Source organism: Lynx rufus, unplaced genomic scaffold (genome assembly GCF_022079265.1).
Source record: "Lynx rufus isolate CCGP_SWC_20201006 ecotype Redwood Valley unplaced genomic scaffold, mLynRuf1.p SCAF_4, whole genome shotgun sequence".
In the NCBI taxonomy this organism is placed as follows: Eukaryota; Metazoa; Chordata; class Mammalia; order Carnivora; family Felidae; genus Lynx; species Lynx rufus.
This window is the reverse complement of record NW_025814856.1, coordinates 5,225,268-5,252,833: the sequence shown is the minus strand read 5'-3', so window position 1 is coordinate 5,252,833 and position 27,566 is coordinate 5,225,268. Positions and strand designations below refer to the sequence as shown.

The following is a 27,566-nucleotide window of genomic DNA, read 5'->3' as shown; positions in this document are numbered from 1 at the left end:
CTTAGAATTACCCCAGCCTTATTTCTGATGCATTCTGTTGGTCAGAGCAAGTGACAAAGCTAGGTCAGATTCAAGTGATAAGAAAACACACTTCACCTCTTCATAAGAGGAGCTACAGATACTGTGGCTTTCTCGGCTCTCTTTGAGACAAATAAATTCTAGGCTCCCATGGTCAGTATTCACAACAAATGAATTTTGAGTCCAAAGTTTAACCCAGAAAAAAATTTTTATTGTGCTAAAACTGCTTATCAGAAAAATACTGAGCGAAGAGTCTTTTAATAAACTTGAATGTGCAAAAATCGACTCTGAAGATATGACAGCCACACACCAAAAAAATCACAGTGGTAGAATTGACAGTTGGTAAAAATTGGACAAAATGAGCCTCATTAATGAATCGAATGTTTCCAAAAATCACATGGTAAAAAATGTTCCCGATAAAGATGATTTCAATCAAGTAAAAATGAGCATAGAAAAAAAATTGGGAACGGTTTAGCTCCACTAAATAGAAAAAGGATCCAGGAATCTAATTGGCTAAATGCAGTTTGTGATTCAAAAGTATTTTCCAACAGAAATGTGTTGGATTTTTTTCCACTGTGCTTATAAAAATGGAATCAAAGTGTCCCCAGAATAAAACCATCCTTTGTGAGAAAATGGCCATGTGAGGACAAGAGGGTCAAATGTCCTGTGCATCCTTCTTGTATTTGACTTTATTCACCAGACACCAGATGCTGCTAATCTCCCAGGAAAGACCCCAGAAATGAACTGGTCATGACTCCTTTCCGGGGTACCCCGGACTCCACCCTGACATGTGCCTCCACAGACCTTTTTGTTTCTCACATCCTGGCTACCTGTCCAGGTTTTTCTGTCCCTCGGAAGGTATGGCTCACACCAAACTGTTCTTTTCTGAGGGGATCACTAGTGGGGAAGATCTCTGGAAACCGGGGCAAATCCCAAGACTTTGGCCCTTATGATGGCTCCTCAGTCCTCCTCCCCCCCCGCCCCCACCCACTGAGGGACCATGGACAGCCAACATAAGGATTGTCCCTTGCTGGTCAATTGATCCTTATCATGTCCTGGCATTACTCTTACCCTCCTGACTTAACATCCTGTATCACATTTCTAACCATGTTCATGCAGGTCTGTGGCCCCCTCTCAAGCCCACCCAGGAAATCAGGGGACAATGTCGATGAGATTCATTTCAGCTTCATACTCTGCAAGTCCAAAGTCACCTTATAACTTTGTCAAGACTATGAAATGCCCAGCACATAAGCTGACTTTAAACGAAGGGAGGTAAAGATCTGTTCTTAAAAAAAAAAATAAAAAAAATAAAAAATTGGGAAAGGGGATATGGGCATGTGGGGAGAAGGAATGCATTATATTTATTTTTACCACCAGAGTTTTTAGAAATATGTTTTGGGGCTTTTCTTACAGTTCCAGAATTTTAATAGATGTAATGTAGATAGTAAGAGAGAGAGAGAGAGAGAGAGAGAGAGAGAGACAAAGACGGTGTGGACAGAATCAGAGTGTTAGGCAGGGGCAGAGAGAATACACAGTGGCAGGGAGAATACAGGCAGAAGCAAAATGTAGATAGAACAGAGCGTAGACAGAGGCAAAGAGAGATGACCAGGGGCATGGAGCGAACAGATGTCAGTCATTGCTCCCAAAACCAGATAGAAGCCCCTGGTATTTAGAAGGTTGAAACCTCAGATCTTAGAAAGTCCTGATAACGGCCCACTCTCCATCCCAAGCTCCCCCATACCCATTTCTGTCTCCCCATTTTCAGCCCCCATTCGGAACCTACAGTGTCACCCTCTCTTCGGTGACAGGGTCTTTCCTACCCCACCCCCTCCAGGGTCCATCCCTTGGGGTGGGAACGTGTTCTTTTTGCTAAGTCTTGCCTGCCATCAGTGACTGTCCCTACATGCTCCTCTTCAGCCTGAGTGACACTCCCCCACCGTTTTTCGTCCTTGTTGAGAGTCTGGGGGCTACCATTCATTCATCCCTTCATTCATCAAGCATTTATACTTAGTTTCCAGGAGCCAGGCCCCTTGCCTACGCCCTGCATCATCCACTCACGCCCACACCCCACGTGGGGCGTGGGAGGGCCGTATAAGCAGTGGTAACAGCCTGATCAGAGTTTTGATGGGTGAACATAAAGCACTGTGAGCCCCAGAGAAAATACTTAACCCGGCCTAGACCAGGTTCGGGAACCGGCTTGAGCCTTGGATGTGACCCCACCCCAACAGTCCCGCCCCCTAGCCTAAAGCCGGTCTCAAAGGTGCGGTCCCATCACCGCCCCCTCAGCCTGCCAACGCCCCTTCTCAGACCCAACCCATTAGCCTCTCCCTTACTGGCCCCGCCCCATTGTTGGCCCAGGTCACGCCCCTCTCAGCCCCTCCCCTATTTCATTCAATCCAGGCCTCAAGCCCCACCGCCCGGGAGACCAACCTCAAACCAATCTCACGATCCCATTGGCCAGAGAATGTTAGTGCACCGCCTTCCATCGGTCTTATTGGGTCCCGAGGTGTCAATCTTCTTTATAGAGTCCCAACAGTTGCCATGGCCGAGATTTGAGGGGCAGATAATAATGGACGTCTCAAGACGTCTCGTTATTGGGCAGAAAGCCCGGCTCTGGGCGGGGCTTAGAGCCAAACGCTTGGCTGCCTCTGTCTGGGGTTCTTCAAGGCTGCAGCCTTTCCTCGGAGACACACCCCTCCCTCCTTGTTATTGGTGCCGCCAGGTGTTGCTCAACAGGATTCCACATGTCGATAGGAAAAACTGCCCGTCCTTCACAGCTTTCCTAATTTCAATTTGCTTCTCTCCTTAGAGGCGGCAACCTTCTGGCCGTAGCCAGGGCCCTCCTCACGGAATGGCCACGGATTGGCCCGGCATCCCGTCACTCCTGGACCGTGGGCGGAGCCAGGGTGCCTGGGGGCGGCGAATTGGCTGACTGGGCCTCGGGGGCGGGGCAGCCGCTCCTGTCAGCGGGTGAAATGGCAGCGGCAGAACCGGCGGCGGCCGCGGTCCCGGGGGGCGGCTGAGGGGGCCGGGCCGGGGCTGCGGGGCGAGCGGCGCGGTGGGGATCCAGCGGCGCGGCCCGGGACGGTGAGGCTCGGCACGGCGATGGCGGCGCGCTCGGCGCAGGTAGGCAGGCGGCGCGGGCCGGGCCTCCCGGGCGCCTTCTCAGGCCGCCGGCTCCGCGCTGCGGCCCGCGGGGGGCCCGGCAAGACCGGGGCTCGGGCCGTCTCGCCGCGGAACCCGCGCCGGGGGCCCTCGGCACTCCCGGCACGGACCCCGGCCGTCGGCCTTGGGCCCCGGCCCCCCGCCCACCCTCGTTCCGGTGCCTCCGGACCCCTCGGGGCCCCTCCCCGGGCCCTTCCGGGCGCCCCCTCCCCCATCCCGCCCCCTCCCCAAGAGCCTGCCCCCCTCGGCCGCGAACTCCCGCCCACCCTTTCCACAGACGCGCAGGACTCCTCCCGGACCCTTCAGGGCTCCCCCAGCCCCCACCCCGCAGACCCGCCCCCCACAGGCGCCCCCCCCCCACTCCCTGCAGGCCCAGGACCCCCGCCCTCCCTCTGTCCGGATCCCTCAGGACCCCTCCCATCTGCAGACCCCTTGCCACCCCTCCCTCCCCTCACTTGGCATCCTATCTCAGGGCCCAGGCCTGCCCCCAGCCCCAAGGGTGTTAGCCTCAGAGCCCTACCCCTCCCTTCCGACCCCACAGGACCCCTCCCCTAGCCTCTGTGAATCAGGATTCGTACCCACAGGCCTGACCTCGGCCTGCTGGCCCATCTCCCACCCCCAGCAACCCCATGCCCAAGGGCACCCGGAAAAATCACTCCTCAGGCTCCTCCCAGCGCGCTCCAGCAGCTGCACACACACCCCTGAGCCTGCTTCCTGAGCATCCACCCTCCCCTCGTGCTCAGGACCTCCCAACAGAGAGATATTCTGAACCCTCCTCCCCTCCCAGAGACACATCTTTCTGAGAGCCCCACACGCGCCCGTGCGCGTGCACACACGCACATCTGGGAGCCAACAGTTCTCTCGCGCAGAGACATGACCACGAACCCTCCACAACGCGTCCGGACAGACATCCTGCCCCCCAACACACAGGCATCCAGGAGCCCCCCGGTACGCGGGCGTGCGCGCTCTCGCACACGCGCGCACACACACACACACACACACACACACACACACACACACACACAGAGCTAGACGCTCGGATCCCCTACGCACACAGAAAAACTTAGGACCTCCAACACAGACGCAGACAATTGGTACCTCCCCCCACACACTCGCACACGCAGGACTCCTTAGCACTTTCACACGCCTCCGTAGACGCCACCTGCCCGGGTCCTCCCGTAGTGCCCAAAGCTCCCAGACTTGGAGACATGAGCTGTTTGCCCTGCCCCAGGCAGCCAGCCTGCCCGGCGTCCCCGTTGGGGCCCTGAAGGGTGGCAGGGTGACCCAGAATCTCCCAGCACCCCTGTGGACACCTGCCCCGGGCCTCTCTCCCCGTACCCGTCTCTCCCTGCTTTGCCCTTCTTCAGAGGGAAGGACACTCACTCTCCCTCCTACACTGAAGTCTCCCAAAGGGAAGCCCCCCCCTCCCCACTGCCTGCCCCCTGATTTATGCCACCCCCTGGTGGGGAGGGGGAGTTCAGGCTGCTCCTGAAGTCTGGCCAGACCGGCAGGACCAGCTTCCGGACCCCATCATGCACGCGCCAGGGGCAGCCCCTCATAGCCCGCGTGAGTTCCTTCACCCACCACCCGCGTGTCATGCCGAAATGAAACGGCTCCCTTCTCCCCTGGCATTTGGGACCCGGTGGGGCCGGGCTGGGGCCTGCCAGAAGCACACAGCTCTTTGTTAAGGAATATTTTCAGAAGGGAAGAATGTGCTGAAGAGGCCCGGGTGGAACACAAGTGAGTAGTCAGCTTGGTTTGTCCCAGGGCCGGGCTTTGGTCAAGCTAGAGGCCCCAGCATCCACGCGTCTTCCCGGGTCGTGTTGGTTCCCTCCGCCCGTCCTGCCACCCTACAGCTGTCACCCTCAGGTCCAACCTGTGGGCGCCCCTGGGCTCTTGTGGTCACCCCTGTGGGCGGTTTGGAAGGAGCCGCAGGTGGCTTGGCCCTGGCACAGAGATGAGGAAAGGAGATCACAGAGCGGGCACGATGGTGTGGCCAGGACTGCAGGGGTGAGGAGGAGTCTGGGTCCCGCCCGCGCCGAATCCAGATCAGTCCAGCCCCCGCACTGCCTGTCTGGACTCCTTTGAGCGACATTGGCCTGGAAAGCCCCAGAGAAACAAGCCCAGGCTTCTTTGTGGATATTCACCAGTGGACTCTGGACGGCCCTGAGAAGGAGCCCATATTGGCTCGGGGCGTCAACTTCTCCATCTGGAAAATGGGGGGGAAAGATCCTTAGATCCTCGCTTTGTACTGCAGGGGAGCCAACGAGGTTAGGATGCAGTCCTGAATGTCCCCCCGGGCACCATGTGGAAGGGGCCGGTGGGGTCCAGCAGGGCAGTCATCCATCCATGGGCGCTGGCAGGATCACTGGCCGCCCTCGTCCCCTGGTTGTAATTCGTTGGCACCTCTCTGGCTGATGGCCATCTCTCTGTGGCCCAGCTGCATCTCAGGAAGCCGGCTCAGGTGGGGGTTGAGAGATGGTCTGTTGTGGGATTTGTGGCCACACAGAAGCCTCCCGTGGGGACGGAGGGTAGGAGGGGGACCGCTTGCTGGCAATGCCTCTGGCCCGCGTACACCTCTGATGCATAGACCCGGGTAGGGAGAGGTTTGCTCTGCCCGCTTGCTGAAGGGAGGGGTGGTGAAGACGCCTGAAGGTCACGAGGTACACAGGGAACAGTCTCCACCTCCCCAGGGTGGGACCTTGTGCAGATCCAGTGGGGTCAGAAGGCTCCTCAGAAGAGGCTGGGTACGAACTCCTCGGGAAAACACGAGAAAGCTGCCAGGGAGGGCTCGTGAACAGCATCGGTGCACTTTTACCCTCGCTTGGGATACAGGCCTGTGTCTTTGTGTCTATGTGCTTTGTCAGGTGCAGGGGGGCAAGGAGGAACGTGATCTCAATTTCCTCTTGCAAAATAGAGGCGCTGATTGTTCTAGGTGAAGCCCTACCAAGTATTAGGCACCGAGTCAGCTGCTGGGGTATGAAAGAATGTCACACGTGGTCCCTGCCCCGCAGCTAAAGACCCTCCCGGCATCGGGAGGCAAGAGCTGAAACCAGCGGTGTGCCCTGCGATCAGGCCCGTGCCACATGCTAGGCCCTGTGCCAAGCACCATTTACATATTATCTCATTTAATCTTCCGAACAACCTGGAGGAACCTAGATTCCAGTGTGTGCCCTTCCCACCACGTCCTGCTGCTTGCCGTGTGGAAGCATGAGATGGAATTATGCACAGCGTGCGGCGGGAGCACAGAAAGGGTCCAACGCATCCCTGGGGCGCCAGGGAGGGTGGAGCAAGGATGACGTAGAGGCCCAGACAAGAGCTCACCGGGCAGGCATGGCAGGGAAGGGCGTGCCAGGCAGGCAGAGTGCTTGGACAGAGGCCCACCAAGCAGGAGCCAGCATGGTGCATTCAGGAAATCGTGCCTTGTTTGGTGGGCCTCACCCTGCGGGCCCTGTGTCCCAGATGCTATCCATGGGGCGCACCCTGTGTGCTGCTCCCTGGGGAAAGGGACCCGTAGCTGGAAGAACTTGGACAGGCAGCAAGCCCCACCTTGCCCAGGGGAGTCTGTAGCACATGGGCTCCGGTAGCCAAACAGGGGCAGTGAAAGGAGCGAGCACGAACTCACCAGAGCCAGGGAAACGATGTATCCCTTCCAGGGAGATTTCGAAGGCCCCATCCGCACAGCACAGCTCGCCTGCACTTTTCCTGCATGGCTCAGCGTGCTGTGATGTGTTGTGAGATGGTTTCATTGAGGTCTGCCTCCCACAGGAGACCACTAGTCCCACGAGGGCAGGGTGCCTCTCTGTTCATGGCTGAGTCTCAGGCGACTGGATGCTCGGTAAATACTTGCATCGTTTCAGGATCTGACAGTCTTCCCTACTCAAGCCACTTCCGAAAGAGCACCTAAATCTCTTCCCCAGAAAGAAGTCGACCTGTTGGCCTTGGAGAGCCCCCAAAGGCAGGGCGCACCCACCTCGCCCCTGCCCCCTGGCCCAGAGAGCCTGTGCAGCTGACACGGGCACCAGAAAAGCTATCATCTTGGCTTTGAAGAGCCAAGTGCCTTGAAAGATGCCACTTGTCTTATTCATGGGTCCCTGGAAGGCTCATAAGGGCTTTAAATGTTCCCCTTTGTCATCCTCAGGGACCTAGAGGAACGAGGGGTTTGCAGGAATGAAGCTGTTTCGGTGGCAGTAGGAAAGTTGGAGATGATACAGGGTAGTAAACATTTTATTTTATTTTATTTTTTTTTAGGTCAGAAGGGATTCCACAGGTCATACTGGTCCACCTCTCAGATTTTAATCTGAAGGTATTTGCTGCTGCTATTATTACCAATAATGATAATGATAGTTTTACTGCGTGTAACTTTTAAAGAGGGCCACCACACTGGGGGTGGACCTGCTGAGGAGGGGAGGTTTGTTTATTCATCCCACAAATATTGGATGCCTGATGCTGTGATGGAACTCTGGGGATCCAGGGGTGGGCTAGACAGCCCCTGCCCTCATGGAACTTTCCATCCCGCAGGGAACAAATACTATGGGCCGGCTCCTGTCCGAAGCACTTGACAGGTTTAGCTCAGGTGTTCCTCGCAACAAAACCTGGGAGGCAGGTACTGTTTAACAGTTAACCCTGTTTTCAGATGACAAGACTGAGGCAAAGTGTATCTCAAAGATAGAAAGGGTTGTAGGAGGGATTTGAACGCAGGCTACTGGCTCTGAAGTTCTCCCAGGAGGCCAAGAGATCTGGGAACAGTTATACACACACCCACAGAGCCATGGAAGAAGAGACACGGATATGGAAACATCTAGAGCAGCATGGAGTTGCAGCGAGAACCGGGGAAAAGAGGAGGATAGACAGTAAGCCCTGAATTCCAACTGCTGTTCTTGTTATCCAAGGTTACAGATCGGTTGCCCGCCCCTCGCCAAGGGAAAGGGCCCAGACACCAGGCCATTTCCCCAGGAGCTGGGGCCAGCCAGGACCATGGCGGTCTGTGGGCCCACAGTGACCGTCCTGGCAGGCTGGACATCTAGGGTCACATGGCATCTCCTGAGGCATCAGATTCAGAAATGATTCTGTGTCCCCCATAACCATTCCAAGAAGAGGATCAGAAGCCGGCGGGGGGAGGGGAAGTGGGGAGCCAAACTGGAAGGAAACTTGGGGTCTTTATTCTTGCCTCTGAAAATGCCGGGCTCTGAGAGAGGGCGCATACACACTCACCCCCTCTCCCCACTGAAAACCAACGACTGCACTTTCCTCAGTGCCCAGTAAATTGGGCACTCGAGTTTTATGTGTATTATTCCTAAAGTGAAAGGAAGCAGAAAGAAGGCAGAGGTTCTGGAGTCAGAAATCCAAGCACAAGTCCTGCCTCCCCCGCGGCCTCGTCGGGGGCCCTGGCACCTGTCCTACTTGCTACGGCACCTGGCATGTGTTACAACTGTGCTTTACTTTTCTGTCCACGCTGATATGGCATCTTTTTTTCAAATTATCTTTCAAATAGGGTTTATTTTTTCGAACAGTTTCAGCGTTACAGAAGAACTGAGGACAGTGGAGCATCTTGTTGGCTCAGTCAGAGCATGTAACTCTTGACCTCGGGGTCATGAGTTCAAGCCCCACATTGGGCATGGAGCCTACTTTATTATTATTTTTTTAATGTTTAATTATTTTTGAGAGAGAGAGAGAGAGAGAGAGCACGCTCCAGCAGGGGAGGGGCAGGGAGAGAGGGGGACAGAGGATCCAAAGCGGGCTCTGCACTGACAGCGGGTGAGCCCCATGTGGGGCTCAAACTCATGAACCATAAGAGTCAGACCCTCAACTGACTGAACCACCCAGGCTCCCCAAAGCCTGCTTTATTTATTTATTTTTAAAAAATTTTTTGAATGTTTATTTTTTCGAGAGAGAGACAGAGACAGAATGCGAGTAGGTTAGGGGCAGAGAGAGAGGGAGACACAGAATCCAAAGCAGGCTCCAGGCTCCGAGCTGTCAGCCCAGAGCCCGACGCGGGGCTCAAACTCACGAGCTGCAAGATCATGACCTGAGCCAAACTGGGACGCTCAACCGACTGAGCCACCCAGGCGCCCCTCCCCAAAGCCTACTTTAAAAAAAAAAAAATTGACGGGGCGCCTGGGTGGCGCAGTCGGTTGGGCGTCCGACTTCAGCCAGGTCACGATCTCGCGGTCCGTGGGTTCGAGCCCCGCGTCGGGCTCTGGGCTGATGGCTCAGAGCCTGGAGCCTGTTTCCGATTCTGTGTCTCCCTCTCTCTCTGCCCCTCCCCCGTTCATGCTCTGTCTCTCTCTGTCCCAAAAATGAATAAACGTTGAAAAAAAAAATTTAAAAAAAAAAAAAAAATTGAGGGGCGCCTGGGTGGCGCAGTCGGTTAAGCGTCCGACTTCAGCCAGGTCACGATCTCGCGGTCCCTGAGTTCGAGCCCCGCGTCGGGCTCTGGGCTGATGGCTCAGAGCCTGGAGCCTGTTTCTGATTCTGTGTCTCCCTCTCTCTCTGCCCCTCCCCCGTTCATGCTCTGTCTCTCTCTGTCCCAAAAATAAATAAACGTTGAAAAAAAAATTAAAAAAAAAAAATTGAGACGATTGTACAGAGAGTTCCTGTAGACCCCACACCCAGTTTCCCCTATTAGTAACGTCTTCAGTTAGTCTGGCACATTTGTTATGATTAACAGACTGATGTTGATACATTAACTACAGTCCATGCTTTATTCAGGTTCCCTAATTTCCTTGTCCTCTTCCAGGATCCCATCCTGGATCCCACGTGACATTTTGTTGTCAAATCTCCTTAGGTTCCTCATGGCTGGGACAGTTTCTTAGGCTTATCCCTACTGCTGATGACCTTGACAGTTTTGAGGACTGGTCAGGAATTTTCTAAAATGTCCCCTCGTCTGGCTTTGTCACATGTTTTTCTCGTAGTTAAAGTGGTGTGTTCTGGGAGGAAAGACACAGAGGTGACCATGCCCTTGTCATCTCATCACGGGCCCAAGCTCTTAGTATGACTTATCACTGTCCATGTTGACCTTGATCACTTGGCTGAACAGCACAGAGATTTTTGTCTTCATTTGGCAAATGTTTACCGAGCACCTGCTAAATTCCAGATGTGTTAGGATCTTGGAGTAGAAAATTAAAGAAGTTAGGCCCGGGGCTCCTGGGTGGCTCAGTCAGTTGGGCGTCCAACTTCGGCTCAGGTCATGATCTCACGGTACGTGAGCCCGAGCCCCATGTCGGGCTCTGTGCTGACAGCTCAGAGCCTGGAGCCTGCTTCAGATTCTGTCTCCCTCTGTGACCCTCCCCTGTTCATGCTCTGTCTCTCTCTGTCTCAAAAATAAAAACAAACATTAAAAAAAATTAAAAAAAAAAAAAAGAAGTTAGGCCCTTGCCCTCAGCACGTTCATGACCCAGTAGGGCAGGCAGGCACGTATAGAAGTAATTGCCATAGAATGTGCCTTGGGCTGGGTTGTAGGAGATATTTGCAGAGAGGAGAGATGTGAGCCAGCGTGCTGGAGGTGGAGGTTGACAGGCACAATTTCACAGGAAAAAAAATATTCAAAATGTTGGAGAATGCCTTTCCAGCAAGAGGGAACAGCATGTGCAAAGACACAGGCAGAAAGAAGCAGGTGGGTCACAGAGGGCTGAGCCTGGTGGGGCTTGGATAACAGAGAAAGGGAGGCCGGCAGGGCTGTGCGCACCGGGCAAAAACATTTGGTCTCCATCTCCAAGTAGGCAGTGGCTGAAGGGTCTGGGCAAGCGCAGAGGGCTAGCGCCAGGCTTGGCCTGAGCAGGTGGGTGGAGGGCAGCACCACAGACCCAGCGAGGCCCCTCTGCATCAGGAGGAGCGGCTGGCTTTAGGGAAGGTCTTCCTAAAATGCAAGGCCAGCCGGGCTCCTGCCTTGGTCCACAGGACCCAGTGGGGGTCTGGCCTCTACAGAACTCTCCAGTCTCCTCTAGAGTAGCATGCCTCCCTCCTGCTTCTGCCCTGTGGTCCCTCTGCCATCCCATCCCACCCCATCCCATCCCTATCATCATTGTCTCTGAGCGATCATTCACATAACATAAAAGTCACCCTTTCAAAGCGAATGGTTCAATGGGTTTCAGTATATTCACAACGCTGTGCAATTCTCCTCACTGTCTAATTACAGAACAGTTCCTTGATCCAAAAAGAAATCCCCCATTCCCCCATTCACCCTAAGCCCTCGCCCCCGGCCACCACTATAGATATGCCTCCTCTGGACATTTCGTATAAATGGAACCATGTCACTTGTGGTCATTTGTGTCTGACTTCTTGTACTGAGCATAATGTCTTCCGGGTCTGTCCACGTTGTAGGAGGTGTCAGAGCCTCCTTCCTTTTTTATGGCTGAGTAATATTCCATTGTATGGATGGACCACATTTTGTTTGTCTGTTCATCCATCAACGGACATTGGGTTGTTTCCACTTTTTGTCTGTTGCGAATAACACTGCTGTGAAGAGTCATGTGCAAGTTCACGTGTGGCCATGCGGTTTCCATTCTTCGGGGTAGATATCTAGGAGCGGAATTGCTGGGTCATAGGGTAACTCCGTGTTTAACTTTTGAGGGAACTGCCAGATTGTTTTCCGGGCTATCTGTTCTTCCAAGCATGCCTCTCAATCTGTAATAGAAAGTTTGGATGGTCGTTTCTTATTCTCTATGCTCTGTACGCTCTGGGAGGGCCACGACTGCATTGTATTTGCCCAATATGGTGCCCAGCACCTCGCAGGCATTCAGCAAATATGGGTGGGTGGGCAGGTGGGTTCAATTTCTCAACTCTTATGTTGTAGGCTCAGTGCAGGGCACCACAGTGGCAGGGACCCAGACAGTGGCGATTTTTACCCTGGTGGGTAATATTCAGGAGCCAGTTGGCAGTCTTGGCTGGTGCTCAGGAGAAAGAGAAAGCTGGGGAAAGGAGAGTGTCCCAACTGGTGGCATTTATTTGATCATTTAAGCCTCGACAGTGAGACCACCAGGGGCATGAAGGGACAGGGGCCGAGGCAAGGCCCGTGGGGGAAGAGGTGCCGTGTAGGACACTGAGAAGCCCAGGAAGAGAGGTGGGAAAGAAGCCAGGAGCCTGGCCTGTCTGAAGCTGGGTGGAAAAGGACTTCAAGAAGGAGGGTGCATGGCTGGCAGTGTCTAAACAGCCCGGAGAGGGGGAGGGAAGGAGAAAACACCCAGCATCTGGGCCCTTCTGCCCCCGCGCCCCCTGCCCCCAGCACACTGGCAGTCTCTTCCCACCCCTCTAGGTTGGCTTAGCCATGGGCTCAGCCTCATAAGCCATGCGCCACCCTGTGGGCGTGTGGAGGGTGGGAGTGCCAGCAGGCAAAGGGGTAGGCGGCCCACTGCCTGCTCTGCGGGGTCCAGGACCCCATTCAAGTGGCTGAGGTGGGGTAGAGGCAAAGGGGCTTGATGTGAAGGACGCTGAGAGGCTGGCACGTCAGACCCACTGGACCCGCATGTGCATCTCAGGCCGGTGGCCCCTCAGCCCTCGAAGGGACCGCCCCATCTGTGGGTCTCTGTACCCGTCAGGCAGGGGAGGCGGTGCCTCATCCGCCTATTTCCCCCCGTTTCCCTGTGCCCAGAACAGTGCCTGGCCCTTAGACGGCCCTCAGTGAGCATCAGGGAAGGACAGTGAGCCGGGAAGAGTTGGGCCTCTCTGGAGGGGAGGCAGGGCCACCCGCAGAGCTAGGAGGGTGGCGGGCCGGTGTCCGTCCCAACCTACTCAGTCCCAAGAGTGGCAAGATCTGGTCCGTGCAGGAAGTGCGTGCATGTGTGTGTGTGTGTGTGTGTGTGCACACGTGAGAATGCGTGGGTGTGAGACGGACTGTAGATCGTGTGAGTGGGCCCTGTGTCCGAGTGTGTACGCATGGGTGTGGGTGCAAGATCGTGTGTGTCGCCGTGAGTGCAGGGGGTGTGAGGTAGTGTGTGAGTGTATGTAAGTATGTGTGGGTGTGTGCGGGTCAATTACATGAGTGTGTTAGTGTGTATGGTGTGTGTGTGTGTGTGTGTGTGTGTGTGCATCGGGAGGATGGCTTCCAGCGTCAGGCAGTGTTTAGAGAATCTGGCGACGAGTCAAGAGAAAGTTCCTGAGGGATCAGAAGGTTCTGCCTCTCGGACTGCAAATTTCAGCCGTGTGTATTGAATCAATTTTACTTCCTGTGTGAAGTCCACATTAATATGTGATAAATATCTGGACAAGCCCTGCTAGTGGCTGGTTGTGTTTTGAAATCAGAAGGCCAGAGTTGAAGCAGTCCCTCGGGTCCTTTGGGGGTGGCATCGTGGACACCAGGGCACTCCAGGCCTCCTGAGATGGCGGGCCCAGACCACCACCCTGGCCACGTGTGGTCTCTTGCTCCAGGGCTCCCACTGCTCCCCCACCCCAGCGGTGCTTAGGAGGCTCCCGTGCTCGCCTCCCCCACCTCTCTCCCACCTCCCAAGCCTGCCTTCCCAGCTCCTCCCCGCCCAGAGAGATCCTTCCAGGTCAGGGCTTCCTGTGCACAGCCCGCCTCTGCCCTGGCTGGTCACAGACTTTGACTCGGTGGTAGGCCCGGAGCGGGCCCCACCTCTCTCCGGAGAGGTTAACTCCTGGCTAGACGGTGCAGAGTGGCCCGTTCTCTGGGGCAGTTGTCGCTGGCCAGCGAGGCCGTGGGAGGAAGAGCTCTTCCAGTTCTGCTGGGGTTCGCCACCCAGAGTTTGTACCGCCCACCCAAGCCAGAGCCCTTGGCACCCAACAGAATCGGAGAGCCTTGGGGAGCCAGAGGCAGAACCAGGGGCCCTGAGGAGCCACAGAGACCTGGGAAGGGAGGGTTCTGGGCCCCCTACAAGGTGAAAAAAGAATGATGCCCCCTCGCTCCCACCCCGTGACAGGGCAGCACAGGGCAAGGAGGCTGGAATCAAGTGTATGGCCAGGGTCAAGCCCAGCCACCCAGTGGGCCCTCAGGTGTCGGCTGGGGTCTGAGTTTAGGCTGCAAGTAGGCGCCCAGTGACCTGATGGCAGGTGTGAAATGGTCTACTCTTGTCCTGTCATTGTCCTTCTGCTGCCTAGGGGACCAGATGCCCCCTCTCCGGGGCCTGGCCAAGGGCCCCTCCGGGCGGAGCTGTCAGAGCCCGGTCACGTGGGGTCCAAGGGCAATAGTGGATTCCTGTCACAGACTATGCAGGAGAGTAGGGGGGCGTGAAGGAGCCGTCCAAAGCGACAGGGAAGGGAGGAGCACTTTCTTCCCGCCTCCATGGCCCTGGAGATCCCCGTCCTCTCAGACCGTTGATGCTTGGGCTTACCAGAAACATGACTGAGTGGAAAGAACACCGCCCCCAGCCCCTGCCTTCGCTCCCCTAGCCATCCCCCACCCCTAAAACCTCCCACCAGGGTGATGGCAGCTCCTGCCAGCAGTCCCCACACCAGGCATAGCAGAACCCTGGAGGCCAGCTAGACGTTGGCCCTGGCCCTGGAATGAATGATCAAGGCCACCATCTAGAGAGCAGTCATTAAGTGTCAGGCGCCGTTCTCCCACGTTCCATGCGGTGGCACACTCAGGTTCACCGCCACCTTCTGGAGCAGGTCCTGTATGATCCTCAGTCTTTGGAGACTCAGAGAGGCCAGGGGACTGGCCCAAGGCCACCCAGCTAGTTGAGGGGGAACCGCGGTTCAGACACAGGTTCGTCTGAGTCCAGAGCCCTTGCTTTCGGCACGGTGCTGAGCTGCCTCTCCTGAAGCCAGCAGAAAGCAAGAGGCTAGTGTTCTGGAAGCCGCCAGGAGGGCGGGGCCAGATCCTCCCCAAGAAAAATCAGACAAATGGGCCTGGCACCCGCCCGGCCAAGATCGGGGTACTGACGAGAGCCTGTGGCTCTCGCTCTGCATCCACCGGGCCACACATTCCCAGCACTTTGACGCGTCCATCCCCGGCTTCCCAGCCCAAGGGGAGTCGACTCTTCCGGCCGTTGGCAACACCAGCCAATCAATGGTAGAGAATAATTGTTTCTGGCTGTGCCAGCCACCCACTTTGGTTGATGAGACGGGGAAGGTCGGATGCTGAGGCAGGGCTCCCAGGACAGGATCTAGCCAGAGACAGGGACCAAGGCCGTCAGGAAGGGCCACTGGAGCAGGGGCTTCTGTGCCCCCAAGGCCTGAGTGACAGGGAGCCTTTGCCTCTGGTCCTGCTGAGGACTCAGGGATGTCAAGTTGAGACCTGGCCTTTATGCCCGGGGACAGCAGGGCAGCTCGGGCCCTGGCTGCAGTCCTTCTGTCTCCGTCCATGCATCTGGACCCAGGCAGGGATCATGGTAGCTGGTGTCTGGCATAGAAGGAGCCAGCATGGCCGTCCGCTGGGCTGGAGTACGTGGGGATGGGGGGTGCACCGAGCGGACAGACCAGAGATGGGCAGCCCGAGGTGAGGAAATGTCCACAGGCGAGCAGCAGGCTCAGCCGGCCCAGAGCCAGCCAGACAGGGTAGGCGCCCCCACCCAGTGCTGACCATACATGTCTCCGGCCCCCAGACAGAGCTGTGACCTGGCCCTGCTCGCAGCAGACGAGCCTGCCCACCATGGCGAGCCCCACTCTGAGCCCCGACTCCTCATCCCAGGAGGCCCTGTCGGCCCCCACCTGCTCCCCCACCTCTGACTCCGAGAACCTCAGCCCCGATGAGCTGGAGCTGTTGGCCAAGCTTGAAGAGCAGAACCGGTGAGTTGGGGCCTGGGGGGCGGGGAGTGGCCTCAGGGGTGCAGCCTGGGCCCCACACAGAAGTTCCTGGGGGCCCCCCCTCACACTAAGAGCTGGGCCCGGCCCTCGGCAAAGTAACAGCGCCCACCAGAGGCTTGACAAGGGACGTCTTCTGCCGTCCTCCAACCCCGGATGATCGGTTTCCCCATTCCGATGAGACCAAGGTTTCAAGAGGGCCAGTGAACCTGGCCTTCGCTGGCTGAGCCTCTGTTGGAGGGAAGAACAAATCCTCTGACTCTGGAGCCAGGCCTTCCCACCTTTCTCCTCTGGCCCTTCCCCTGGTTTCAAAATGTAGGCGGTATTATTATTCGGATACAACGAGGCCAACGGACAGAGAGTTTGTGAGTCACCGCCTCTAAGAGGAGGGGGCCCGGCACACCATGTGGGGCTAACCAGGAAAGCACCAGGGTCGGTCAGGGGGCAGAGGGATGAGGCAGGACGTGAGCAAGAGCCTTCGTTGTGGTTCCTGTAGGAAGGAACAGCGAGGCCGACTGGCTAGCTCGAGTAATCTCAGCGGGCTCGGGGGTGCAGGGCCAAGCCTAGTTGGCCTGGCACCTGGCCCTGGGGTGATCAGAGCAGGGGAAGGGGTTGGTTTGGGGGTTCTAGATTGGTTGGTCTGCATAGGAAAACGGCGCTTGGCAGGCAAGTCCTTACCCATCTCTAGGAATCTGCTGGGCTGCCGGAGGGTGGTCCCCCCCGGGGTCAGCGAGGCCCCAGATGGCAGAGCGGCAGAAACATACGGCCACACAGCTGCTTGCCAGCTGGCTGAGTGGCTCGCCCTCCCTGCACCTGTGCGTAGAGCGTAGATCTTAACCAACCCTGCCCTGCAGTGCTGGTACGCGACTGAGTCCGCCAATGCACGGGCTTCTCAGCCCCGTGCTGGACACCAACGGGACACAAAGATGTTAGCCTCTCTGGGGGCCCGGGAATGAGGACCACGGCTCAGAGAGGGTAGAGCACCGGCTAAGGCCCCTCAGCGAGAACGACTTAGACCCAGTCTGGGACTCCTGAGAGGAGGGGCCGGGCTCCCCCGGGGGTGCCCTGTCCCCAGAGAGTCACTAGAGCCCAGGGGCGGGGGCAGGAGTTGGCCGCAGCCGGGGCCCCGCCCCCACCAGCCCCTGTCTGCCCAGGCTCCTGGAAGCCGACTCCAAGTCGATGCGCTCCATGAACGGCTCCCGGCGGAACAGCGGCTCCTCGCTGGTGTCCAGCTCCTCGGCCTCCTCCAACCTGAGCCACCTGGAGGAGGACACGTGGATCCTGTGGGGCCGGATCGCCAACGAGTGGGAGGAGTGGAGGCGCAGGAAGGAGAAGCTGCTCAAGGTGGCGGGGCCTGTGGGGCTGGGCGGGGCCGGCCGGGTCACTGGGCCGCCGGAGGGCAGCACCGGGGTCCCGGGGCCGTCTGGGGCCCCCGCGGGCAGAGAGCGGAAGTGGAGATGAGCCTTGCCGGGACACGGGAGGGCCGGGGCCGCGGTGCAGGGCGGGGCCGGCCAAGCTAGTGGCTGTCACGCCGGTGTCTCAGGTATACCCGTTTGTTTCCCGCCCGCTCTGTTCCGTGACGGACTGGGGACCGCGCATTAAGCAGCAAGGCTTCTGTCCGCAGCACGGGGGCTCGGCCAGCTCTGGGCCGCAACCGAGCCACAGGCCAGCCCCGTCTCAGGGCTGGACCGGGTGGCCGTGGGGAGGCCGCCCTGGGACAGGGTCCAGCCCGGCCTCCCGCCCCCCCCCCGCCCCCTCCCCCCCCCCCCGTTGGCAGGAGCTGATCCGCAAGGGCATCCCCCACCACTTCCGGGCCATCGTGTGGCAACTCCTGTGCAGTGCCACGGACATGCCCGTCAAGAACCAGTACTCGGAGCTGCTCAAGATGTCCTCGCCCTGTGAGAAGCTGATCCGCAGGGACATCGCCCGCACCTACCCAGAGCACGAGTTCTTCAAGGGCCAGGACAGCCTGGGCCAGGAGGTCCTCTTCAACGTCATGAAGGTGAGGCCCGGGGCCGGCGGGTCTCCACCGCCCAGACCCCGGCCTGTGAGGGCCGGCCGGCCCGGAGGGCCCCTGCGGTAATGAGCGTGTGTCCCCTTTGCAGGCGTACTCCCTGGTGGACAGGGAGGTGGGCTACTGCCAGGGCAGCGCCTTCATCGTGGGTCTGCTCCTCATGCAGGTAGGCCAGGCACCAGCCACAAGCCTGGGAGGTGGGCCAAAGCAGAGCGTGCCCCCCGTCCAGGGTCCTCCTGGGGTCAGACCTCCCTCCCCACCCACCTACGACCCCCGCCAGGCCCCAGGCCAAGCCCCCCGTGGGTGGGCTCGGAGGGGCTGGCTGCCTGTCCTGGTCCACCGTCCCCTCCGGGAGCTGCCCGGTCACCGCCCAGGGCTGGCACTCAGGCGGAGGGCTTAGGTCAGCCAGTGCGGTGTTAGCTGGGCCAAGGGTTTCCTCCAGAGAACCCGGCAGACCTAGGAGGGGAGAATGGAGAGAGCTGGGGCTAAACCAGAGGGTGTCTCACCTTGGGCGCTGGAGGTGGCCAGCCCCGGGCTTCAAGTCCCAGCTCCCTGTTTCCTGCCAGGAGGCCTGTGGCCTCAGCCTCAGGAGTTTTCCCATCAATGAAACCGGGATGACGATATTTACCAGGGGTTTGTTATAAGGGTCCAGGCAGCCTACGCAGTCCGCGTTCTGTAAGTCTAAACGTAACAGAGGCAGGCGAAGCACCACGCCCCAGGGCCATAAGAAGAGCCGCGAGCGCCCCCTCCCACCCTGCCTGTCCCCACCCACCCAGATGCCCGAGGAGGAGGCCTTCTGTGTCTTCGTGCGGCTGATGCAGGAGTACCGCCTGAGGGAGCTCTTCAAGCCCAGCATGGCCGAGCTGGGGCTCTGCATCTATCAGTTCGAGTCCATGCTACAGGTAAGCGGAGGCCGGGTGGTCTGCACCCGCTCACCCCACGCCCGTGGGTGCTAACCTAGACCTGCCCCGTTCCAGTCTCTTTAGCTGAAAGTTCCAGGGCTGGGAAATCGCACACAGAGGTTCCAGCTCAGAAGGGGGTCCTGTGCTGCGACAGGGCCGGGGCGGGGGGCGGGGGGCAGATGGGTACTGCCCCAAAGGGTGCTTCAAGCAACGGGGCAAGGGCCAACCATTGATAGTGGGCACCCCTGAGAACATGGGACTCCCAGAGCCACCAGGGCAAGAGGGGTCGGGTTGGCTCTTGTCAGGTACACCCGCAGCCCCTCCTTGTCTGCTCCCCAGTGTGGCGGAAGGAGGGAAAGTGTTGTCTGCCTGCCTTTGCTGATACTGGAGAGCAGCCGCCTCTGTTTATAAATAGCAGCCCCCGCAGGGCCTGCCCCTGGCTGGCAGACAGAGACTGGGCGTGCGTGTATGCGTGCGTGTACACACACACACACACACACGCACGCACACACACACACACACACACGGCCTGCTTCAGAAGCTGGTCACAGGTGGGGCTGTGTAGCTCTGCATAGCAGATGGCAGGGAGGTGCTGTCGCTTGAGGGGACCGGGTCGTGTTGGCAAGCAGGTGGCCCGGGGCCACGGAGAAGAAGTGACCCCACCCTGGCCTGGGTGGCCAAGGCCTTCCCGGGTGAAGTAGCTGGACAGCACCAGAGAACCCCCAGCTGCGGAGGAAGCCCCAGGGCAGGTGGGGAGACAGCCCCAGAGTCTGTTTCGTCTTGGTGAAGGACATCCAGGGGCTCCTAACACCTGGTCCAGCCCCAGTTTCCCCGGGTCCTGTCACTTGCCAGCTGCCTGAAGTTCAGGCCAGGCAGACAGGCATCCCCTGAGCGTCGCTGGGCATAAGTACCACGCAGGGGGCGGTGGGTGGACACAGCAACCGGCGGGTCACAGAATATGGGGCTCCTGCCACAGCCCACCTCTCGCTCTCTGGGTGAACTTGGGGAGTCGTGTAACCACCCACCTCCCCCGAGCCCCAGAAGCTCCCTCTTGAGGCAGCGGTGAGGACCCCACGGGTGGTTGTGCCAGTGCGGCCCCCCGTGCATCCCCAACACCCAGTAGCTGCTGCTGCACCTGCCGCCCCTGCCGGTGTCCCCACCTCGTGCTGCTCAGAGCCCTGGGGTACCTCAGCCTCCCCCAGACACAGTGCCACGGGTTGTCAAGGGCAGGCGGGTAAGACCCCCTGGAGGCCGGGGCGCCGAAGCCCGGCCCTGGCTGGTGGAGGGGGCCCCGGGGGGCCCGGACAGCCATTCCTGGTGGTCTCACGGCGCCTGGCCTCCCCCCCACCCCCACCCCAGGAGCAGCTCCCGGATCTGAACACCCACTTCCGCTCCCAGAGCTTCCACACATCTATGTATGCCTCGTCCTGGTTCCTCACACTCTTCCTGACCACCTTCCCGCTCCCTGTTGCCACTCGTGTCTTTGACATCTTCATGTACGAGGTGAGGACGCCGAACACCCCTTCCTCTCCCAGATCCCCAGCCAGGCCCGGGCTGAGGGAGGGCTGGGACTCGGGGAGGGGTCGGAGACCCCTGGGACGACAGGACCTGAGATGCACCGCCACCATCACCTTTGCAGGGCCTGGAGATTGTGTTCCGGGTCGGCCTCGCCCTGCTGCAGGTGAACCAGACGGAGCTAATGCAGCTGGACATGGAGGGGATGTCCCAGGTGGGCCAGAGGGGCTGGGTGGGCGGGATTCCCTTACACTAGGGGCACCGGGGCAGGTGAAGGCCTCCTGAGAGATGGCAGGGGGCGGGGGGGGGGGGGAGTTGCAAGGGCGGAAGGTGTCCTGAGCATCCTGACCCTTTGCCATGACCTCTGTTCCCCGAGGCCTTCCTGGAGGACCCAGACAGGCTCTGAGGAGCAGCCTGGGGGAAATGACGGAAGGTCTAGGCTTAAGCCAAGCCCTGGGCGGTCCTCCTAACCCCCCCCCCCCACCGCCCCGACCTCCTGCTCCCAGCCCTGGGTCCTCCAAAGTCTAACCCGGCAAATAGTAATACCAGCCAAACTACAAGGTCTTGGGTGTGGTTCTGGTCCCGGCACGTGGGCCAGGCGAGGGCCCGGGAGGGAAGGAGGGGTCCGGGCAGCTTCACACCCGCCCTGGCCGTCCCGCCTGCTGGAGAAGAGGCCAGCCTGCTTTCCCGCCATGTCCCCATCATGCAGGCCCCTGCCCCTCCCCGCGTCTTCCAGCTGGTGCTTCGGGGAAGAATGCACAAAGGCCACGGCTGTGTCCGTGAACACGGGCATCCATTGTGCGCAGCTGCCAGAGGGGGCCAGCTGGGCTGGGGAGCGGGAGCCAGCCTGGCCCCGAACCGCAGCAAGCTGTGTGCTCCGTCAGGGCTTCCGCTTAACCCTTTGCCCGGGCTCCCGGGCGCAGGCGTGCGGGCCGGCCAGCGAGGGGTCTTCCCTCCAGGCTGCTCCCGCCGCCCTGATTCCTCACACTCTTCGGCCTCCTCTCACCGCCCCCCCCCGGGGGGCAGCGACATGCCTGCCCCTTCCCCTGCGGAGGTCCCTGTGCTCAGCCCCCTCTACCGCCCGGCCTTTGCCGGCAAGAGCTCCCGAAGCCCTGCTTTTTCCCTTCGAACTGAGGTCCGGGCTGTGGATGCTGCTTCCCCGGCCCCGCTTCTCACGCTCACTCGCTCGCTCCACACGCCCTGACAGAGCGCCCGCAACAGGCTGCACCCTGAGCTGGGCCGTGGCCGTGCCCCTGGCAGACCAGCTCCTCCCGCGGGGAAGCAGCATATAGCTCTGGCGGCCCCCGCACTCGGGGCCTCCGTGTCAGTGACCGCCTGTGCCCCCACAGTACTTCCAGAGGGTGATCCCCCACCAGTTCGACAGCTGCCCGGACAAGCTGATCCTCAAGGCCTACCAGGTCAAGTACAACCCCAAGAAGATGAAGAGGTCAGTGCCGGGCGGCCAGGGGACTGGCACAGAGGGGGTCCCCGAGAGTGGGACGTGGCCTCATCTGCCTCCCCTCTGCAGGCTGGAGAAGGAGTACGCAGCCATGAAGAGCAAGGAAATGGAGGAGCAGATCGAGATCAAAGTGAGTCGCGGGAGTGGGGGCAGGGACGGGGTGCCCTTGGGAGGGCAGCCTTGCCCAAGCCGCACACAGCCTGTGCTTCGAGTCCGAGGCGTCTGCCTCCACACACCTGCCCTTCCTTCACCAGCGGGCCGACGTGTGAGCAAGGGCCCACCCCACTGTCAGAGACCGGTGGCAGATAAGGTGGATAGGTCCCCGCCCTCATGGGACGCCCTCCTCATTATCGTGGGGAGATGGTCAGGGAACAAATGGTACAGGCTAAGGACTCCAGAAAGTACTCTGGGTAAAAACGCGCAGAAGAGAGGCGGAGCTGACCCAGGGAAGATTGCTCTGGGCCCAGGGAGTCAGTGCAAAAAGGCCGAGCAACAGCAGGCCTGATGGACCGGAGGAATATCAGGAAAGCTGGCCCTGATGGGCGGAGCCCTGAGGTCAGGGGCAGGCACGGAGGACTGAGGACGGTGCCCACTGTGGCCCCTCAGACCCAGACTCGCCTCTCTCTCCTTCCTTCTGCTTTCATCCTTCTGCATGTGATTTTAGTTATTCATGCAAAAAGCATTTATTGAGCATCTACTGCGTGCCAGAGTCACAGCAGAGACTGAGGGTCCCTCCAGTCCAGTGAGAGGGACAGACACAAACCCAAACCCCAACACACCTGGTTTTGTCCTCTTCAGGATTCACTTCCCAGCTCTGCCGTGGACCAGCTGTATGACCCAGGAAGGTGGATTCACCTTTCTGAGCCTCAGTGTCCCCTTCTGCAAAATGGGAATAACATTTGCTCTGCTGTTCAAATTATTATCATTGTTAATTTTAGTTTTATTATCATCACCACTATCAACGTCTCTACCCCCTTTAGAGAGGCAGAGGCAGAGGCAGAATCTAGATTAGAAACCAGGTCACCTGCCACCCATACCTGAAGGGGAAAGAGGACGTCGGTGGCCTGGTCCTGTTTGTTGGCTTTCCAGAAAGTTTTGTGTCCTGAGTTTGCAAGCATCCCCCTTTCTCAAGAATGGCAGCTTGACTGATGCACCAGTCCCAACATGTGTGCCTGTCTTGCTCATGCACGATCATGGGCCTGCGCCCATCTGGTGACTGTGAGGGCCCAGTGGTAGGTATGTAGGGACACAGCAGACACTCAGACTACATGCCCAACCTGGAAATTTCCAGGAGAGGAGCCTGAGAGCCCACAGACCTTAAAGGATCCAGGCAGACGCCTTCTTTCATGGATGGCCCTGCCCTTGGCGCTTTCACTTTTAGCCCGTTTCAAAATGTACCTGAAATTTGTTTTAATCAGGTGGTCAAGTGACAGACACAGAGACGACACTGCCCTTGGAAGAAGAATTTATTACTCCTAGTTGCCAAAAGGAGGGGGCACGCCCCACCACACCTGGCCACGTGGGGAAGCACCCGAGTGGGTCAGAGTGGGGTCAGGATGCAGAGGGTGAGAGAGGGAAAGCGTGGGCCAGCTCCTTTATTGGGCATCCCCAGGAAGGAATGGGCAAGGCAGGCAGTCAAGTTTGAGTTCAGGATTGGTTGGTCTGAACAATTTCAGCAGAAGCTGTGGGCTACAGGAGAGTCCTCGGTTGCCCTGGGACAATTTGGGGCAGGGAGAACGCTGGCTGCGTGTGCGAGTGCTATAGGGAAGGTGGGTGGCTGTGGGCTCTGTATTGGCTGGTTTGCATATGAAAGGCTAGTCGAGGGCCAGGCAGTCTCTCCAAGATTAGCAAGGTGGCTGGATATCAAAGCACCAAAAATACAGAAAATTTAAAAGAAAAAAAAAAAAGCCCAGCGTATGCATTGACCCTGTAGTCCCTGTTCACTCCCTGTCTCTTATTTTCCCTTTGGGGTAAGCAGGAGAGAGGGGAGTTGTCAGTCGGGCACATGCGGCTTCTCAGGGATCTCTGCGATTCTGCAATTCTGCGGTGGTGGGTCGTGGCCGGAGAGAAGACAGAGCAGTGCAGGGGCCGGGGGGCGAGGATCAGGACCCTGGAGCGCAGATGTGGGGCAGAGAGCCTGCCCGGAACAGATCGAACCCAGGCCAGCTGGGAGGCCCGGGCAAGCCACCACCCCGTTGGGACTCAGTTTCCCCACCCGTGACATCAGTGAATGACCCTCAATCGAGTCTATGATTCTCTCTGACCTCAGTTGCCTCCTGGGAGTGTTCTGAGTGTTTCCATCACCTTTTCCTCCCGGGAAGAAACGAGGAAAGTTTCTTTGTGATCCACAGGGAGGCGGGGCCCTCATTAATAACGCATGAATGTGGGGCCTGGGGCTTCAGGAAGACACAGGATCTGGTTGGTGTTCACTCAGCACACACTCTGGGTCCAACTATCTGTACCCGCTTCGTAAGGGGTGCCTAGCAGAGGCTACGATGCAAGGCATACATAAAGCTCACCTGCTTCCCAAAAGGCCACGGGGAACTTAAAACCACAAATATCTAACCCACATCCATCAGTGCAGGAGAGAAGGCGGAAAGCAAGGGAAACTGCCTCCAGAACCGCCCCGCTGGAGGGAAGTGACAGCTTTTGAGCACAGCTGACTTTTGGTGGCTCACAGAAATGTGGCTGTCCCGCTGAAGGAAGCGTGTGTGTTCAGCAAGACCCCCTCCCCTGGACCCAGACTCTGAGAACAGTTCGTTCTGGTGCCCGAAGCAGAGCCATGAGGGGCAGGGACTGACAGATCCAGAGGAAGGGTCTGCCCGGTGATAGGTGCCACATTGGCCTTTGGCAGGCCCCCGTGTGGGGTGGAAACAGACTCCAGAGAAAGTGGGTGTGGGTGCTGACTGCTGACCCCTGAAAGCGATCACATTGTTTTAAGTGAACCAAGGATTCTTTAAAAAAAAAAAAAATCTAATGGGCCATTCTGAACAGGGATTGGCCTTGACTGTTTTCTGGAATCACTGACCCAGAACATTTGACCAGGACTCCATCTTGCCCGGAGGCGACCTGGCCCTTAAGGGGACAGACCTCTGTGTGTATGGGGAACGGGGTGGGGTTCTGACACACTCCCCCCCCCTCTCCCCACATAGAGGCTTCGGACGGAGAACCGGCTCCTGAAACAACGGATTGAGACCCTGGAGAAGGTTAGGAGCGTGGCCACCAGCCTGTGGCACCAACTCCTCCAGGCCCCAAGCAGGACCCAGCAACCAGAGGGCCGGCCAGCCCCCCACCCGGGCCAGGGCCCGGGCCCCACCCTGAGCCAGCAGGCCCCGAGGAGCATGGTGTAAATCTCACGGGGCCCCCACCCCCAGCCCCACCGAGATGGGGGCTGCCATATACTCAGGGGTTCTAGGGCCGCTTCGCTTGGGATCGGGTGTGAGGTTACAACCCAGTTCACTGCACACACTGGTCCCTCCTGGGCGGCCTGCATGGGGCGGAAAGAGGCAGAACCGCAGCTTTGACTGAGGTGCCCCGAATTAGGCCGCAGGCTCCCAACCGTGGAATTTGGAAGCCTCCCCCTCAAAAGAAAGGAGAGGAGAGGGGAGGCCTTACCACTGGTGCCATGGTGGGATGCCACAACCTTGACCCTGGCCCCCAGCCTGCTTTTAAGGACAGGAGTAAAGGCGGGGGGTCCCACCTTCCTGCTCCTCTCCCCGCCTCACTTGGCCCTCCACTGCCCACAGAGAGTAGCCCCCCCACCAGATTTTACTGCCCTTGCCCCAAAGTCTCAATTCTTGCCTAGACTCCACGGGAAAACACTTCGTCCTGGCCCAGCGCTGCCACCCCGCCCCTCACCCTCCGGGGATGGCGCCGCCTCCCACGCTGAGTTTTCTGGGCCCTGGAGGGTGTAGCCGTGGGCACCCCCACGTCCCCACCCGCACACAGACCCCTCTCCAGGACGGAGCTAGCTCTGGCTTTGGTCTTCCTCCGGGTCCTCTCCTGCTGGTTCTTCGGTTCTCTGGTCTCACTCCTCTCTCCCCTGCTTCTAGAGATAGTCCACTGCGTTAGTGACAAGTCGTTCTTGTCTGTCTCTCCCCCTCTCCTGTCCCTGCGCGCCTTCCGCTCTGCCTCCTCCCCCTGTTGCTCGGAACCCCCTCCGCCGGGTAGGAGAGCGCTGCTCTGGCTGATAGGTTAATCCAGGTACTGTAGCTTTTCGTCTCCCTCTCCCGCTTCCTTCCCGGTCCCTGCACACCACAGCTAGGGACGGCCTCTTCCTCGGCCACTGCCATGGGGGGGGGGGGCATCTGGGGCGGGGTGGGGGCAGGCCTGGCACCGTGCATGGGGGTGGCTGGGGCTCGCTTCCAGGGGAAACAAAGGTTTCCCTAGGGGGGAAGAGGGGTGTGCGCGTGACAGCACGGTGTGTGCGGGTGCGTGTGAGCGTGTCTGAGTGTAAGCCCATGCACGTGTGCAGAAAGCCTCCGCCCTCCGGGGGACACAGGTGGGGGCCCTGAGGCTATATCAGCAACAGGCCCTGGTGTGTGCACTGCACTGAGCCTCTCTACCACACACACACACACACACACACACACACACACACACACACACACACCACCACCCCCCCTCTGACCCCTCACGCTCCTCTCCGCTCCTACCTGCAAGGCCTACCATCTCTCACCTGCTTCTGCTGCTGCCTCACCTTGAATGGCTTTATCTGGAAGCTTCTGCCCACCACCTGGTGGCTCCGAGCCTGGAATGGGGGGCAGCCCGAATTGGTTGGGGTGGGGGGATCAGGCTGGGGGGGGGTTCTTCGCCCTGGGTAGATGGGGGCCCCAGATGCCAGGACCGGAGAGTTGTAGGAGAGCTTCGTCCCACCTCCCAGCCCTGCCCTGAGGGGCTGTCCCTGAGTCCCTGGGGCCCTGGCTGCCTCCAGACCCCCACCTTCACCAGCGGGGCCCAGACTCTGCTGTGCCATCGGCCTGAGTAAGGATCCTTTCTCCCCACCTGGGGCAGGGGCCGAGAGCCAGGAGCTGGCAGGGGAAGGAGCTGCCATTTGGGCTTTCTCCGTTCAGGCGCCACAAAGCCTGGGCCCCGGGGTGGCTCTCCCCCTCCAGGCTCCTCCCTGTGCCCCTCCGCACGTGCCCAGGCCCGGCGGGGCTCCCCATCCCAGGCTCTGAGTGCGGGAGACCTCGTCCCCTTCCTTCCCTCTCTGGGCCGCCCCCTGAGGTGGGCCCGAGCGGAGGGCCACAGCATCCGGTCCTCGCTGTGCTCAGGGCCAGGTGACACGGGCGCAGGAGGCCGAGGAGAACTACGTCATCAAGCGGGAGCTGGCAGTGGTGCGGCAGCAGTGTAGCTCAGCGGCCGAGGACCTACAGAAGGCGCGGAGCACCATCCGGCAGCTTCAGGAGCAGCAGGTACCCGGCCGGGTGGGGCCCCGCACCACAGCCGCCCGGCCTTCCGGACCCGCCCGGTTACTTCCTAGCAGGCAGGGTAGGGGGGACGCGGCTCCCCCCACTGCCCCACGCCCACGTCCCACCCGCCGGTGAGGCGTCTGGCCTGCCACACTGAGAACGAGGCGGCCTCGGCGCAAGGGCCCCTGGGAACCAGGCTGCACCTGCAGTGCCCCCTCCCTCAGCTGACGTGGCTGTGATTCCCTAGGGGAATGTCCAGCATGTCCCTGAGGTCTGAAGGGCTGTGGGCTTCCCCGGGGGCCAGCCATGCGGGATGGGAGCTAGGACGAGAGACAGAGAGGGTTCCCCGCTCCAGTGCCCAGCACTTTGCCCTCAGAAGAGGC

The 27,566-nt window shown here is 59.1% G+C and overlaps 1 protein-coding gene across 6 annotated transcripts in view; it reads left to right on the top strand.

Moving 5' to 3' along the window:
* Positions 1 to 3,087: 3,087 nt before the first annotated feature.
* Positions 3,088 to 27,566, top strand: part of EVI5L (ecotropic viral integration site 5 like) — a 29,767-nt gene continuing 5,288 nt past the window's right edge. For 3 of the 6 annotated variants that reach the window (XM_047096303.1, XM_047096302.1, XM_047096299.1), the window contains exons 1-13: positions 3,088 to 3,144; positions 15,684 to 15,867; positions 17,037 to 17,226; positions 17,660 to 17,884; positions 17,988 to 18,062; positions 18,673 to 18,798; positions 20,158 to 20,301; positions 20,438 to 20,527; positions 21,663 to 21,760; positions 21,842 to 21,902; positions 24,925 to 24,978; positions 25,943 to 25,975; positions 27,046 to 27,186. In XM_047096303.1, coding sequence (XP_046952259.1) covers positions 15,731 to 15,867; positions 17,037 to 17,226; positions 17,660 to 17,884; positions 17,988 to 18,062; positions 18,673 to 18,798; positions 20,158 to 20,301; positions 20,438 to 20,527; positions 21,663 to 21,760; positions 21,842 to 21,902; positions 24,925 to 24,978; positions 25,943 to 25,975; positions 27,046 to 27,186 — 1,374 coding nt within the window. In that variant the 5' untranslated portion in view covers positions 3,088 to 3,144; positions 15,684 to 15,730. Of the gene's footprint in view, positions 3,145 to 7,434; positions 7,490 to 15,683; positions 15,868 to 17,036; positions 17,227 to 17,659; positions 17,885 to 17,987; positions 18,063 to 18,672; positions 18,799 to 20,157; positions 20,302 to 20,437; positions 20,528 to 21,662; positions 21,761 to 21,841; positions 21,903 to 24,924; positions 24,979 to 25,942; positions 25,976 to 27,045; positions 27,187 to 27,566 lie in introns of those variants that run through there. The other 3 variants (XM_047096304.1, XM_047096301.1, XM_047096300.1) reach the window with 2 other exon arrangements.